The 13,457-nt window shown below is 40.8% G+C and overlaps 1 protein-coding gene across 1 annotated transcript in view; it reads left to right on the forward strand.

The window, feature by feature from the left end:
* The window catches only part of ABCC4 (ATP binding cassette subfamily C member 4), a 160,066-nt gene that overhangs the window by 130,462 nt on the left and 16,147 nt on the right, over positions 1-13,457 (forward strand). Inside the window, exon 29 of the mRNA XM_055801977.1 lies at positions 5,176-5,281. Within this exon, the coding sequence (XP_055657952.1) occupies positions 5,176-5,281 (106 nt within the window). The remainder of the gene's footprint in view (positions 1-5,175; positions 5,282-13,457) is intronic.

Here is a 13,457-nt window from a genome sequence, read left to right on the forward strand (position 1 = left end):
TGTTATTACTTTTTTTGTTTTCTGGCTCTTGATCTCTTTGCCTCAACCACTGCTGCAACTGTGTCCCTTCTCCAGTTCAACCTGGAAGCAAATATGAGAAGGCAGGGTTTGGGGATGAGAGGGGGAGAGAGAGGAATGAGGTGGTATGAGGCAGTGGATGTGACAGCAAGGTGAGAGGTGTGCGGTGTACCTTCCTCAGGGCTGAAGGACTCCCCACTGTGTTTCTCCATCTCAGCTAGGCCATTCTTGTCTGCTACTGAGCGAAGCTGAGCAAAGGAGTGAAAGGAAGGAATGGAGAGTCCATCCTTCTCCCTCCTTACATCTTCCAGCTCTCATATGTACCCTGATTTTCCCCCTTGCTCCTTGTAGCTGCCAGCTGCTCTGCATGCTGCAGGGGTGTCAGCACTGTTGCGAGGACAAGGAGGAGCTTGCCGTAAAGAAGGTTGCCCTAAGTCAGACTACTTGTATGTTTTACGTGATGACTGACAGACATTTAATTTGATCTTATCTTCTTGGTCCTGAAGCCAGCATTCTCATCCTGAAGAATGAGGTCATTTTAAAGCAGTTGAACCATTCTGGAATGTTGTATGAAATCAAGCAGAAGAGCTGAAGATCTTTCTGTAGTCACTTCTGTGATACATTGAAACAAAATCCTTAGTAACTGTGACTTTTTTTTAAATACTGTGTTGAATTTACCAAGCTTTTTGTGCGTTCACTACAGTATTATGCGTTAACTCGTATTTTTACTGCTTATAGAGGACAAAACTTTTTGGAACCAGTCCACTGCCACGTTTTTACATTGGTTGTTCATGAAGTCTGGTAAAATCAGCCATTGCACATAGTTCAGTTCATTAGCCAGTTTAACCTTGTAAGGTTTAACCTTTCATCACATCTAACTGCTATCTCTTAACTGTTTCTCTTTTGGAGAAATTATCTAAAACCACTCAGGAATTGTGTAGTGTGAGATACGCTTCCAGAACAATCCCAGGAGGACATTAGACTGAAGATAATGATTTATCCAGTGTTCCTTTCAGCAGCTTGGTTGCTTCTTATTCAAGTCATATTTATTCTTGGTCTTTAGATAGTTTTCTTTTTACAGTCAACTAATTCAGGTTACACCAGATCTTGGGTTGCTGTGAAACTTGGTGTTAGATCCTCAAACCATGGTGCCAGTGGGACAGCACCATTTTGTGCTTTCTTATTGTACTGTTCCTTGCAATAGGGAGTATTGTGGTTCCCATTTTCATATAATCAGATTAGGGTTGAGTTCTTGTCATCCAGCAGACCTGGTTTTGATATTCATGTTGCATCAGGTTGGTTTCTAATGTGCCTGAAGGATGATGGGGTTTGATTCACGGAGGTGGGTGATAGAATCACTTTGCACTTGCCTTGCCACTTTCTCAGTGTGGGTAGGTGCCACAAAATGACCATTTATGCACTGAAAAAGGACAGAAATGCTGCTTCCTTTGGCAGTTTCCTAGCGGGTAGACAACTCTAATTGACATGCAGTATAGTCTCTGCACTCTGTCAGCATGTAATTCTGTACACAGAACCTTTTCTCAGTCTTTTAGATTTTCTTTCCTTTCCAGTCTTCTCCCTGAGAGTCTCCTGGAGGTTACTGATGGTACTTCTGCCTGCCACCCCAAAAACTATACTCCCAAGATCTACCCTTAACCTTAGAGAGGATCTGATTGAGATTTCATACTGTGATATTTGAAGATGGAGCTATTAGGTCTGTTTCTGATTACTTTGTAGTCTCATTTTAGGATATTTGTCACACCCACAATATGGCTAGCAGTTTCTTATTAAAGATGAGTTTATATTCAAGGAATACCTTTTTGATAGTAGTTTGATAGCATCTATTTAAGAATGGGAAGCAATTTTTACTGTAAATGTAGGAAGAGGTGGTGCTATAAGGAATGCACATAATAAAGTTACAATAAATGATTGCAGAGAACAGGGATGTTCAAGGATGAGGCATTCTCCTCTGATAACAGTAAGAATAACCTGAGAGTTCCAAGTCATTTGGAACCCTTTAAAAAGTTGTTTTCAAAATTCCTGAGCAAGCTGTGATCCTCTGTGCTCCATAGTAGCTCTGCAGGAAACATCACCTTGAGCTTGACTATAAGGAAAGAAAACGTTTTTCTTTAATTCTAGGGAATACTGAATCTTTTGTTTCTGTTTTGCTATTCTAACCATTGCAGAGAACACATCCTGCTGTCTGTGTAAGTCTCTTCCCTACTGAATGTTTTCATGTATGGCCCTGATTTTTTTCTTTTGACAGTAAGAGTACTCAGGTCGTTGAGGTGTTGCTGAGAAGACAGCACAAAAAGATACATGCATTAATACTGGGGTGAAAGCACTGATACTGCTATGATGTGGGACATTAATGATGAACAACTTCCTTTTCTTAAGGAGACTGTTAACACAGAGCTAGAGTCTGGCTCTGTCCTGATTTCTCATCCCTTCTCTTTCCCTGACTGAGTACTGGCCTTGGTTCAAAAGGAGAAGTTAAGAAACACCTGCTTCCCACTACGTTCTTTTGCTTCTTTTAGGAAGTAGGAGCAGGAGGACTAAGCCTTCTCAGACTGCAGCCCAGAACCCAATTCTCTTAAGCTTATGACAGAGCTTAAATGTTTCTGTCCCCGCATGAAGATGACAGCATGCATGGGAACTCTTACTTAATTCTGTGTGTGTGTGTCTTCCTTCTCTCTGATGATTTGTCCTGTCATCAGCAAGGATCTGTCTATTCCTTTGTCGTGCCGATTGCTTAAACTGAGTTTGTAACAGAAATTATGTTCAGTCCTTCAGAGCATGAGCTTGTTCTTTCTACAGTGGAAACTTAATTGTTACTCCGTTCGTCTAAGTCATCCTGTTCTTCCAAAGTTGTCTTTGACTACTTATTGTTAGTGCCTCCTAACATGGTGGCATCAGAACAATTCTTTTTGCTTAACTTATGAAGTGATACCAAATATTTATCATGTGCAGAAAGATTCAATGTAGAGTACTACTTCCGTCTAAAAAATAATAATTTGTAAGAGGAAGGCATGTTGCATGAATCTTTGGTGTATTTGATTTGATTTTCCAGTTACTTTTAACAATTTGAAGAATTAAGCCTTTGCAAGCAACTGATTGAAGCCAGCACGGCTGCCTAAATATACCAGTTTATCCAGATATCTCCTTTGTCTTGTTTTAGATTTATCTACAGCATTTATTATTCTCCAGTCATATATGAAAGTTCAATTTCATATTTTAATAGAAATCCTGGAAATGAGACATGTGCTTTCAAGTGCCTGACTTCCAGGCTGGAACTTCCTTGGTCCAACTAACCACAGTATATTTTGAGTTCTTTGTGTCTTCCTTCCCTCTTGGATGAGAATTTTAGTTTCTGTACCTTTACCTTATTCTCCATTGTTGCCGCTCATAGCTTTTTTTGAAAGTTGATGGGCCATATGTGAGTATTCTGATGGCCTGGCTTTGAGCCCAGGTTGGGAGCCAAGGCTTCCTGTGCAATGTGGACTGTCAGGTGCCTCTAGAGGCCATTCATCACCTGATGGCTGCCTGATTTAGTGCTCCGATTCACCTTCTAGCCATGCCTTTCCCCTTTCATTGACTCAAGAGAGGACTGTATAGATTTTCACATTTTAGCCTCACTGGTATGCCCTAAGTTAGGCGGTGTCAATGCTTCACTTGTACAGTTAGTTACTTGAATAATCTCTAGTTTTATGAGTATTGCATCTCTTTTGCCTTACTGCTTGTTTATACATCTAAAGAACATCTTAGCATCTAAGGTATCTTACAGTATAATTGCATTTCCTCTTCACAGTTCTTAGCCTTATATGTAACAGTTACCACTTCAGCCCTGTACTCTAGTATCTGTGCTCTTAAGTTTTCATTCTTTACAAGTCTTACGTGTCCTCCTGATGTCCTCTTCTTAGGTGGTTAGTTCATATGGTAGGTCGAGGCTGTTAACTTGAAAGCTTTTATCCCTTTCCTTGGGTTGTGCTTTTAGTTTATGGAATGTGCCAAGTTTTATTTTTCCTGTATTCAAGTTCTTGACCTACTCCAGTCCTAGTTTTAGTTTACCAACCACCTCCTTTATTTAATCCCCTTTTGCAGTTGAAGTCAAGAACCTTAGTGTTGTGGTTTGACCCCGCCCAGCAACTAAAAAAGCCACTCGCTCATTCCCCCCAACCTGGGTGGGATGGGGGAGAGAATCAGAAGAGTAAAAGTGAGAAAACTCATGGGTTGAGATGAAGACAGTTTAATAAGTAAAGCAAAAGCCATGCACAGAAGCAAATCACAACAGAGGTATTCATTCACTACTTCCCATCGGCAGCCACCCCCAGGACAGCAGGGCTCCATCATGCGTTACGGTTACTCAGGAAGACAAACGCCATCACTCTGAACATCCCCCCTTCCTCCTTCCCCCAGCTGTATACGCTGAGCATGACACCACATGGTATGGGATGTCCCTTTGGTCAGCTGGGGCCAGCTGTCCTGGCTGTGCCCCCTCCCAGCTTCTTATGGCCCCCCAGCCTGCTCGCTGGTGGGGTGCGGTGAGGAGCAGAAAAGGCCCTGGCTCTGTGTCGGCACCGCTCGGCAGTAACAAAAACATCCCTGTGCTATCAGCACTGTTTCCAGCACAAATCCAAAGCATAGCCCCATGCTAGCTACTGTGAGGAAAATTAACTCTATCCCAAGCAAAACCAGCCCGCTTAGTTATAGACTGTCTTGTGTTCATTCTTCACTTTACTTACAATGAAGGGTATTTACTTCATCAACTTTTATTCACTGTTTGCACATACTAAAGCCTGAAAGAAAATAGCATTGATTTTTTTAATGGTGTAGAAATCTGTAGGAATATTTGACTCGGCAGAATTTTCCCCATTCTCTAATCAAAGCCTGAGAAATTAGTCTCCTGAAATGAAACCTGTGCTCTGCTTTCAGGAAGAAACTCTTTCCTCCTCAGGTATTAGAGAAGAGATTTTGGAGTATGTTTCATGATATGCCTCCAAGTTATCTAATATAACGAGAGGAAGAAGCACTGTAATGACTTCATAAGCATATTTCCTGCTGTACAATCATGTTTGATGAAGTCATAAAACCTGCCTGCCATTCAGTTATCTGTGCAAACATCTTATTTTTGTCTGCATTGCTCTTGCTGTGTTTCAGAACGGATGAATTCATTCAAAAGACGATCCGTGAAAAGTTTGCTCACTGCACAGTGTTGACCATTGCACACCGCTTGAACACCATTATCGACAGTGATAGGATTATGGTAAGACATAACCGCTTAAAATTCTTCACCCTTTTTTTTTTTTTTTTCCCTTAAGAAGAATAAGGCTGTTAGCTTGCTTTTCTTAATTTTGATCCAAAAATGGACAAAGATTTAAGTCATACTGTAGACTTATCCTAGTTAACTTAGTTATCCTAGTTACTGTGATTGGCAACTCAAAAAACTGTAGAAGTAATGACCTGAAAAGACTTCTTACATTGTCTGGCCCTGCGGTTTCCAGCCTGTGAGGCATGAACTCATTGCAGGTGAGGCACAGCAGCAGACCTGAGCAAATAAACTCTGCCAGCACTAGGAGCCTGTGAAGACACACCCGAGAGGCTCTGGCTAGAGTCAGATGGATTCAGTCAGGTTTATTAATTCAGTCTTGGTGGGCTGAGGGAGGCAGTGACAGTAGTTACCAGTCTGGGATGTGTGAGGAGGAAGCGGTAGAGGTTCTGGGGTAGAGACATGGAGGTAAGGAGGCAGCAGCTGCTGTGGGGCAAGGGTGGTGGTGGGAGAAGTGGAACTAGACAGGCAAGATAATGAACATGACCAGCTATCCAAAGCAAGGTTCAAACAGAAAAGATGAAGCACTACCAATCCAGCAGCCTCTGCCATTTTTGTTCCAAAAGAGCAGTGATATACTCTGCCACTGTGAAGTACCCATTCTGCCATCTTGTCTGCCCCACAGTGCATTGCACACACATAGAAATTAGGAAATACTTGCTGGTTGTTTTCATAAAGGCAATGGTAGTCTTTGGGCTTTCAGAAAATTGGGCTGGTTTGTGTCCTTGAAATGATGTGCAGCCTTCGGTTTTGCAATTTTCTGCAGTAGAAACAGGAGCCCTTTGCAAACATTTTCTTCACAGCCAGTTAATGAAGGAACTGATGTAGTGGGCAGACCATGTTGTAAGTGGAACTCAAATTTATCTGGGCTTCAAGAAGAAATTACCTTTCACCTCAGTCGTACCATAAAGACATACTTTCTTCAACTTTCATTTTGTGAAAGTGAAGAATGTTAATTCTTTCCGTATTTTTTTTTACTAGATGTTCAAAACATTTTAAAATCTGTAATGGAATTACAATGGTTGCCTGAAGTACACAAAATAAAACAGTTGGATCTACTAGGGTGAGTGGTGTTCTGAGGAGTAGAATAGATTGTGACCTGAGTAATTATAGTTTACTTACAAAAAGAGAAACCAGCAGAACTGCCATAAGTAGTCATATAATTGCAAGCATTTAACATATAATAAATAAATATTTTCTTCACTGGTGAATACTTCCCCACAGGTCTAATGGATATGTTGGTGTTTTCTACAACTAAAGTGAACAAAAGATTTGTGAGGAAACAACTGTGACCTAATTAATAGCTGTGTGTATTTGTTAGCTGTCCAAAGGGATTTCTGTGGGTTTTGGTTCATTAACAGCCATTAACATGTTATGCACAGAATGCTCTTTCCATGAAGATATTTTCTTAGTTTTACCTTTAATATCATGCAGTTGTAATGAAAACTGGATGTTTTACTTTACTTTTTTTTGCCAAAAATCATTCAAAGAACAGAAATCACCCTTCTCCCCAAACTGCTCAGTATTATTACCAACTGTATAGCTACTCTACTGCATTTCTAGGGTCTGTACAGTATTCTTAACCTTGTTGTTTCAGTTTAGCCACTGTTAAGATTTCTAGTTTCCTAAAAGTCCATTTATGTTTATATATTGTCTAATAGTCTTTTGTGAATGCCTTTGACCTCTTTAGAGTCTTAAGGAACAGATTTGCAAGAAGATGTGCCTTTGATTCTACAGTCATTAGTAACTCTGAAATATTTTTCATCTTTTTACGTTGCTCCATTTTGATCTTACAGATTTCTGTGATTTGGGGGGGAGAGAGGAAGGTCAGAAGCATATAACAAAAAAAAAGGAGGAAACTGACATGTGACCCCTTAACAAACCTGTTTTCTTGAGATCCTTATTCGGTTGTTGATTCTGTTTCTGTACAAATCAGAAATATGATCGCATATTTAGAATGATCAGAGTTATGGCAGGTGTGCTTTTGTTACACTTTTAATAACTTGGTTTGCTCAGGCATGTAACTCCTAGTGGAATTATAGCAGAATTTTGGAAGAATAAGAAAAGTATGTGTCAAAAATGCAAGGAAAAAGAATATCCATTACTTGGTATGATTTAAAACCCTGGTTTTGTTTCTTCTTTAATGGAGACCTTTAGATGGAGTAAGGTCTCCATTCATAAGCCATCCCAGATCTCTGTTGTTTGCTATCATGGTAAGCTTGTTAGAAAATGAGAGAACAACAAAGGTGGAACCCGGCAGTTGGAATATTAACAATTGTCTTTTCACAAATAATGAGTGAAGTTATTTTGCAAACAAATTTTGAGCAAACATGTTCAGCACTCTTAATCACAGAAGTCCAAGCCCATTCCTGAACAAGTGTACGCAGCCTGAACATAAGGTAGGGTTTGCCTCCCTTCCCATTGAATCAGATTGAAAGGAACCTCAGGAGGTCTCTGGTCTAACCTCTGCTCAGAGCAGGGTCAGCACTAATTTCAGATCGGCTTGCTCGGGGCTGTTTCTAGTTGGGTCTTGGAAACTTTGAAAGATGGGGTTTCCACAGTCTCTCTGGGCAACCTGCCGCAATGCTTGATTATCTGCCATGAAGTCTTCTTTTCCTTATATCTGGTGGAAGCCTCCCTTCAGTTTATGGCAATTGTTTCTTGTTTTCCTAATGTGTATCTCACTAAAGAGCCTGCTTCTGCCTTCTCAGTAACTTCCTTGTAGGTATGGGAAGATCGCTGTTACGTCCCCTGAAGTCATCTGCTCTCCAGGGTGAACAAGCCCTGCTCCAGTCAGCCTCTCCTCACAGGTCAAACACTGCAGTCCACTGACCGCTCTGGTGACCATATTTCAAACTTGCTCCAATTTACCTTCATCTTTCTGGTACTGAGGGGTCAAAACTGGTCACTGTATTCCAGATCTGATCTGATGAGCGCTGAATAAAGCAATTCCCTTGATCTGCTCTCCTGTTGATACCCGTGGTCCACTGCTTGACTCCTGTTTCGCTTACTGAACACCTCCTTTTCAGCACAGCTGATGCCCAGGCAGTTACTCCCCAACTGGTACTGATGCAGGGGGTTATTCCATTCCAGATTCAGGGCTTTGCATCTGTCATTGTTGAGTGTCATGAAATTCATGCTGACCTCTTCCTTTAGCCTGTCTAGATCTAAAGAGTTTTGAATGTCAGCCCTGTCTTAAGCGTATTCTCCAGTTCGGTGTTGTCCACAAGCTTTTGATTTAATTCAATTTAATTGCTGTTTAAAGCAGAACTTCCCAAAAAGAAAATGTTCACCTTTAGCATTAATCCAAACATTTAAAAAAAAAAACAAAAAAAACCCAAACAGGAAATAATTTTAAGAAAGTCTTGAGAAAATGTCAAGTTGGATGAGTATGGAAATAGGAACTGAACGTGAACTGTTGCATGTCTGCTCACACCCATCATAATAACCGGTTCTATTTTAGAAGAGAAGGAAAGCCTACTGGAAGAGGAAAAAAAGGAAGAACAGAATACATTTTATAGAACTGTAGACAAATCTGGCCTCAGGAGTTGTTTTAATTCTCGTTTGTTCCATTCCCAAAACCATACCTCTGGTTTCATAATCCAGGTCACGCCTTAAGAGTATTTCCATTATATCTGTCTTACTGATAAACACATTTTATCAGAACTTCAAACACTTAAAATCATTGAGGGAAGAGCTGTATTGTGTAACGTGATACTCTCTAACCCAATCACCTCAATGAGTAATGCTACATTGCACTTGCATAGGACCTTTCATCTGGAAATTGTAACGCTCTTTACAAACATTAATTAATTAAACTTCAAACACCTGGGTGAGATAGGGAAGTATCCATACAATCTTTGGAACCAAAGTTGGAAAGACTTGTTAAGTCAGACCATCAAATAATACTGCCATAAAATTATAATCCAGCGGTTTTCAGACTTTTTTTTTTTCTCCTTCCCTCTGTGTTGCTCCAGAGTCTCATAGGACACTTTTTCATTCCTTTTTCTTCAATTAGTTTGAGAACCCAAGTTGTAATTCCTCCCATCAGGTGCTAGCAGTACCCGTTTTGGCTCTTTGGCACAGGCAGCCACCCTGTTCCCTGGCAGAAGGGGAGGATGAGATAAATGCTGTAGTTGCCTATTCTGTGATGGCAAATCCTGGTAGAAGCTCAGCTCAGGCTTGCTCCACTGGCACCCTCGTTCCACACAGCTTCCCCACCAGCAGAACAGCTGCTTCCCTGTCCTGTCTTCATCTTAGAGGGCAAGGACCTTTTACGTAAATTGCATCTACAGCCAGGAGCAGCCTGGGGCAGCCAAGAGGCACCACTCCCAAGACTTCGAATAAGATCTCATAAAATCCCCATCACCCATTCCTCCCGCTCCTCTCTGCTTCCTTCTCCAGGTCGAGAAATAAATTTTAGAAAGTGTGTTTTTACAGAAGGGAGAACGGAAACATACAGAAATGAAGACTCACCCAGGGACATGGTGGATCAGTAGCAAAATAAGTATATGCATCTGGCAAGAGCCTGATGCGGTTGTTTGCTCTATATGCTATGCCATGGTCTCTCTATAGGAAAGCCACAGAGCCGTCAAAACTTGTGCATTTTCCAATGACAAGGATGTTTCTCCACAGAGACTTTCCATATCAGTGCAACACTTCTTTGAAATGGAAACTCTTTATGCAAGCAGAACTTGATCTAGTAATTAAAAACTGTCATTCAAATTGGAAGGTTTTGATGAAGAGAAGCATGGGAAGAGATTTGATTTATTTATGGGAAAACCTGTTGTGGTTACATTCTGAAATGACTAATATTCAGGGTAACAATACAATGTACTTCACAGCCAGACTTGAGTTGTTTTTTTTTGGTCAATAGAAAATTGCTTCCCACATCTTTCCGGTAAGCCTCCCTCATTCAGTTGTTCTCATTTTTCTGATGTTACATTTACCATGGTGGAACATCTGGGCGTCATAAATCAGGCACCATTTTTCATGTATATGTAACCTCAGCAGGGCAATCAGTCCACCAAGAGTAGGTGTAAACGTCTTGAGAGCAAAGGGGAGGCTCTAGAGAGAGGTCCAGGCAGTTTGCATGGTGAAAGGGCAGTCACCTACAGCTAGACAGAAAATGCTATGCAGTAGACAAGGTCTGAGTGCTTGTCTTGCTCTGGAGATCTGGTATCTGACCCAGTACTGCACATTAGTATCCTTCATCCATCCAGTTGGAGGTGAAGCAATAGCGTTAATAGAGACCTAAGCAAACACGATAGTAATGGCAGTGCTGCCCTTCCTTAGCATGGGGATGATGACAACATTCTTCCAGGAAGTGCACAGATCAGTGCTGTACATTGTCCTCTGTCTCGGGTCCGGATGCGTTGCTCCCCATTCCCGGGAAGATGCCATACCCACCAGCATACACAGGGCAGTCAGGTTAAGGCCAGTCTCCACCCTGCCTTGTGAAGCATTGTGCTGCCAGAAATGCAATCATGGAGCTAAAGGGAGAATAAGCATGAGGGAGTCTGAATCCCAGTGAGAAGCAGAGTTCTTGAAGGAGTGGAGGAGCCGCAGCTGCTCTACTGATACCTTCATGTGAGCCTTCACGGCAGTGGTCCAGCTTCAGATGGAGGTGTAGAGAATGTGGGAAAGGTAGTGGTGGTACACTTGAATTAGTATTACTGAGTTAATGCCATAAAAGCTGCGGTCTGTTGGCTCTTATTTTGGTGGCTTTTGTGCCACTTATATAAATATCACTGCTGGAAAACAAATGTGTGTTACAGGAAATCTTAGACATTCAGTTTATCCGTGAGTCACAAGATAAAGAAATGTTCAGTCCCAGTTGTAGAACAGTTCTTTGTGAAGACTGGGTGTGTTGCCATTAGTGTTGACTCTCACCTTAAGCAGGTACATGTAGGACTGTTTCATTGATGGAACCTGCTGTTAGATACAGGCCCTCAAAGTGCATAAGATGTCTAAGAGAGGCCAGTTGGCAAGACCATAAATTTTTGTGGAGCCTGAGATGGCAAAACAAGAAACTTTGTGAAAAAACAGAAGTAATTACAGCAACATTCAGAGCTGTTGTTCAGTTGTTCAAAATTCTGAAGTAGGAGAACTGCAAGGGTATAAAATGAGTATTAGGTGGGGGTTTTTTGTTTGTTTGGGGGTTTTGTTCTGTAATACAGAGTGGAAAAGGTTTTGACCTTATATTAGCCCAGTATCTGGAATGTGGTGAGATATTATTGCGTATTATACTTGTGCTATTGAAGTTTATTCTGTTAAAAGAATGCAATGGGAGCTTAATGAGGTAATGAAAGCCCAGTTTTTGAAACTAGGCACCTAATTCTTATAGAAACCTTAAAGTATGTTGTGGATCTGAATCCAGTAATCCACAGTAAAGTTGCTACATTCCTATTTCTGCACCTGCTGTCATTACTCAGAAGGAACAAACACTAATAAAAGTCTTTTTTTGACTAAGCCTTTGTCTTGAAAATGTGGGCTAGGGAGTATTAGAACTAAACATTATTTTTTATTCAACGTAAGAAAAATCCCATCTGTGCTATGGGACCAAAGTCTTGGGTAAAGAAATGTGAAGATAAGAATACGAAGGATAGTCACAGAAGGAGACCTGCATGTAGCAGAAGATGGAAAATAATGGTGATAGGTGAGATGCTTTGCAGAGGAGAGGTGAAAGAATACTTGGTCTCAGCATACCTGGAGATCAGTATCAGTATCAGTATGTACACAGTGAAAACGTTGCTTGTATACATGTGTTCTGTGACTGGTGAATTGTCTGGATGTTTAGATTTTCAGGATCCAAACAATCCATTGTGAAAAATTAGGAAATATCACTTAACTATAAGAGCTGATGAAATATTTCAGAGAGACTCTTTGGAGTTTTTAAGCCGTTCCACCAGATCTTGTGTGTGATGAATGCCCAACCTACCTACTTGGCTCTTGACTGTATTGGAGCCCATCTGGCCTACTGATGGAGAGCAAAGGCCCTGGGAACCATTAGGTTTCTCCTTTCATTTGGTAACTCAGGACTTGCAAAGTTTCTGCAAGAGCTGAGCATTTAACAAGTGATTTTTCAGAAATTATCAGTTTTGTTTTGAATCTGAACAAAGGCAATTTTCACTGTTCCCAGATCTTCTGAAACTGAGTTGATGTTTAGCGACGCACAAGGGAAAACCAGATCCTTCCATGTTCCTTCTTGGAATTTAATAATTGAGTTCAACAAATATCAACAGTGAAACATAGTTTTCAAAGCTGAGTAGTTTATACATCTTTACCATTAAGAGAAGATACTATATTGGTGTTTAGCCCAGGTTTTGCATAAAATACTGAGCTATGTTCCATGGTCGTGCATCAGAGCAAGTGTTATCAGCTGAGATAGTGTCTATGACAGTTGTAAATATCACAGCTGGCCCAGCTGTCTCTGAAATGAGTCAAAATCCCACTGAGCTTGAAAAGATACTAGGATTGTTGATTCTCTTTGCCAGCTTTAAGTCATTACATGTCAGAACATTGACATCTTTGAGGTCTTAAAAGCTGCTCCCGCTTCAAGAGGGCTGCCCAGCCAGATTCTTCTTTTGCCTGAGTAAAACAACTAATTATTGAGGCAGTACTTCAGCTGGGAGCATTCAAATAAAGATCTGGATTTGAATTACTGCAGGAAGTGAAGCCAATGTCTGATGAACCTTGATTCTGTGAGACATTTGTGTATGAATGTGTTTCCATCAGTATAAGGACAGTTGGATAGTGTTTCTTTAAAGACAACGGTATGGAATCCAGACCATACTAGAAATACTAACACGTCTTTAGAGAATTATTTTTTTCTCTCCCAGAAATACTGTATTACTGTTTAAAAGTAAATTAGCACAGCACATGCTGGTGGCCGATGCTTTGAGCAGAGTTTCTGATAAGGTAAAACTGTGTGCAGGGGCAGCTGAGCCACAAGTTCATTGTCATCAGAAACTGATAAAACCAAGAGACATGCAGAGTCATCTGCAACAATATTCCTTAGCCTCTTGAAATGTATAATGTCCTTGTAGCTTATCTAACTTTCTGAGACCCTCAAAAGTCTTATTAAAGAGTGAGATTTCTTAAACTGAAGTAA

The sequence above is a fragment of the Falco peregrinus genome, chromosome 4, assembly GCF_023634155.1.
Source record: "Falco peregrinus isolate bFalPer1 chromosome 4, bFalPer1.pri, whole genome shotgun sequence".
NCBI lineage: Eukaryota > Metazoa > Chordata > Aves > Falconiformes > Falconidae > Falco > Falco peregrinus.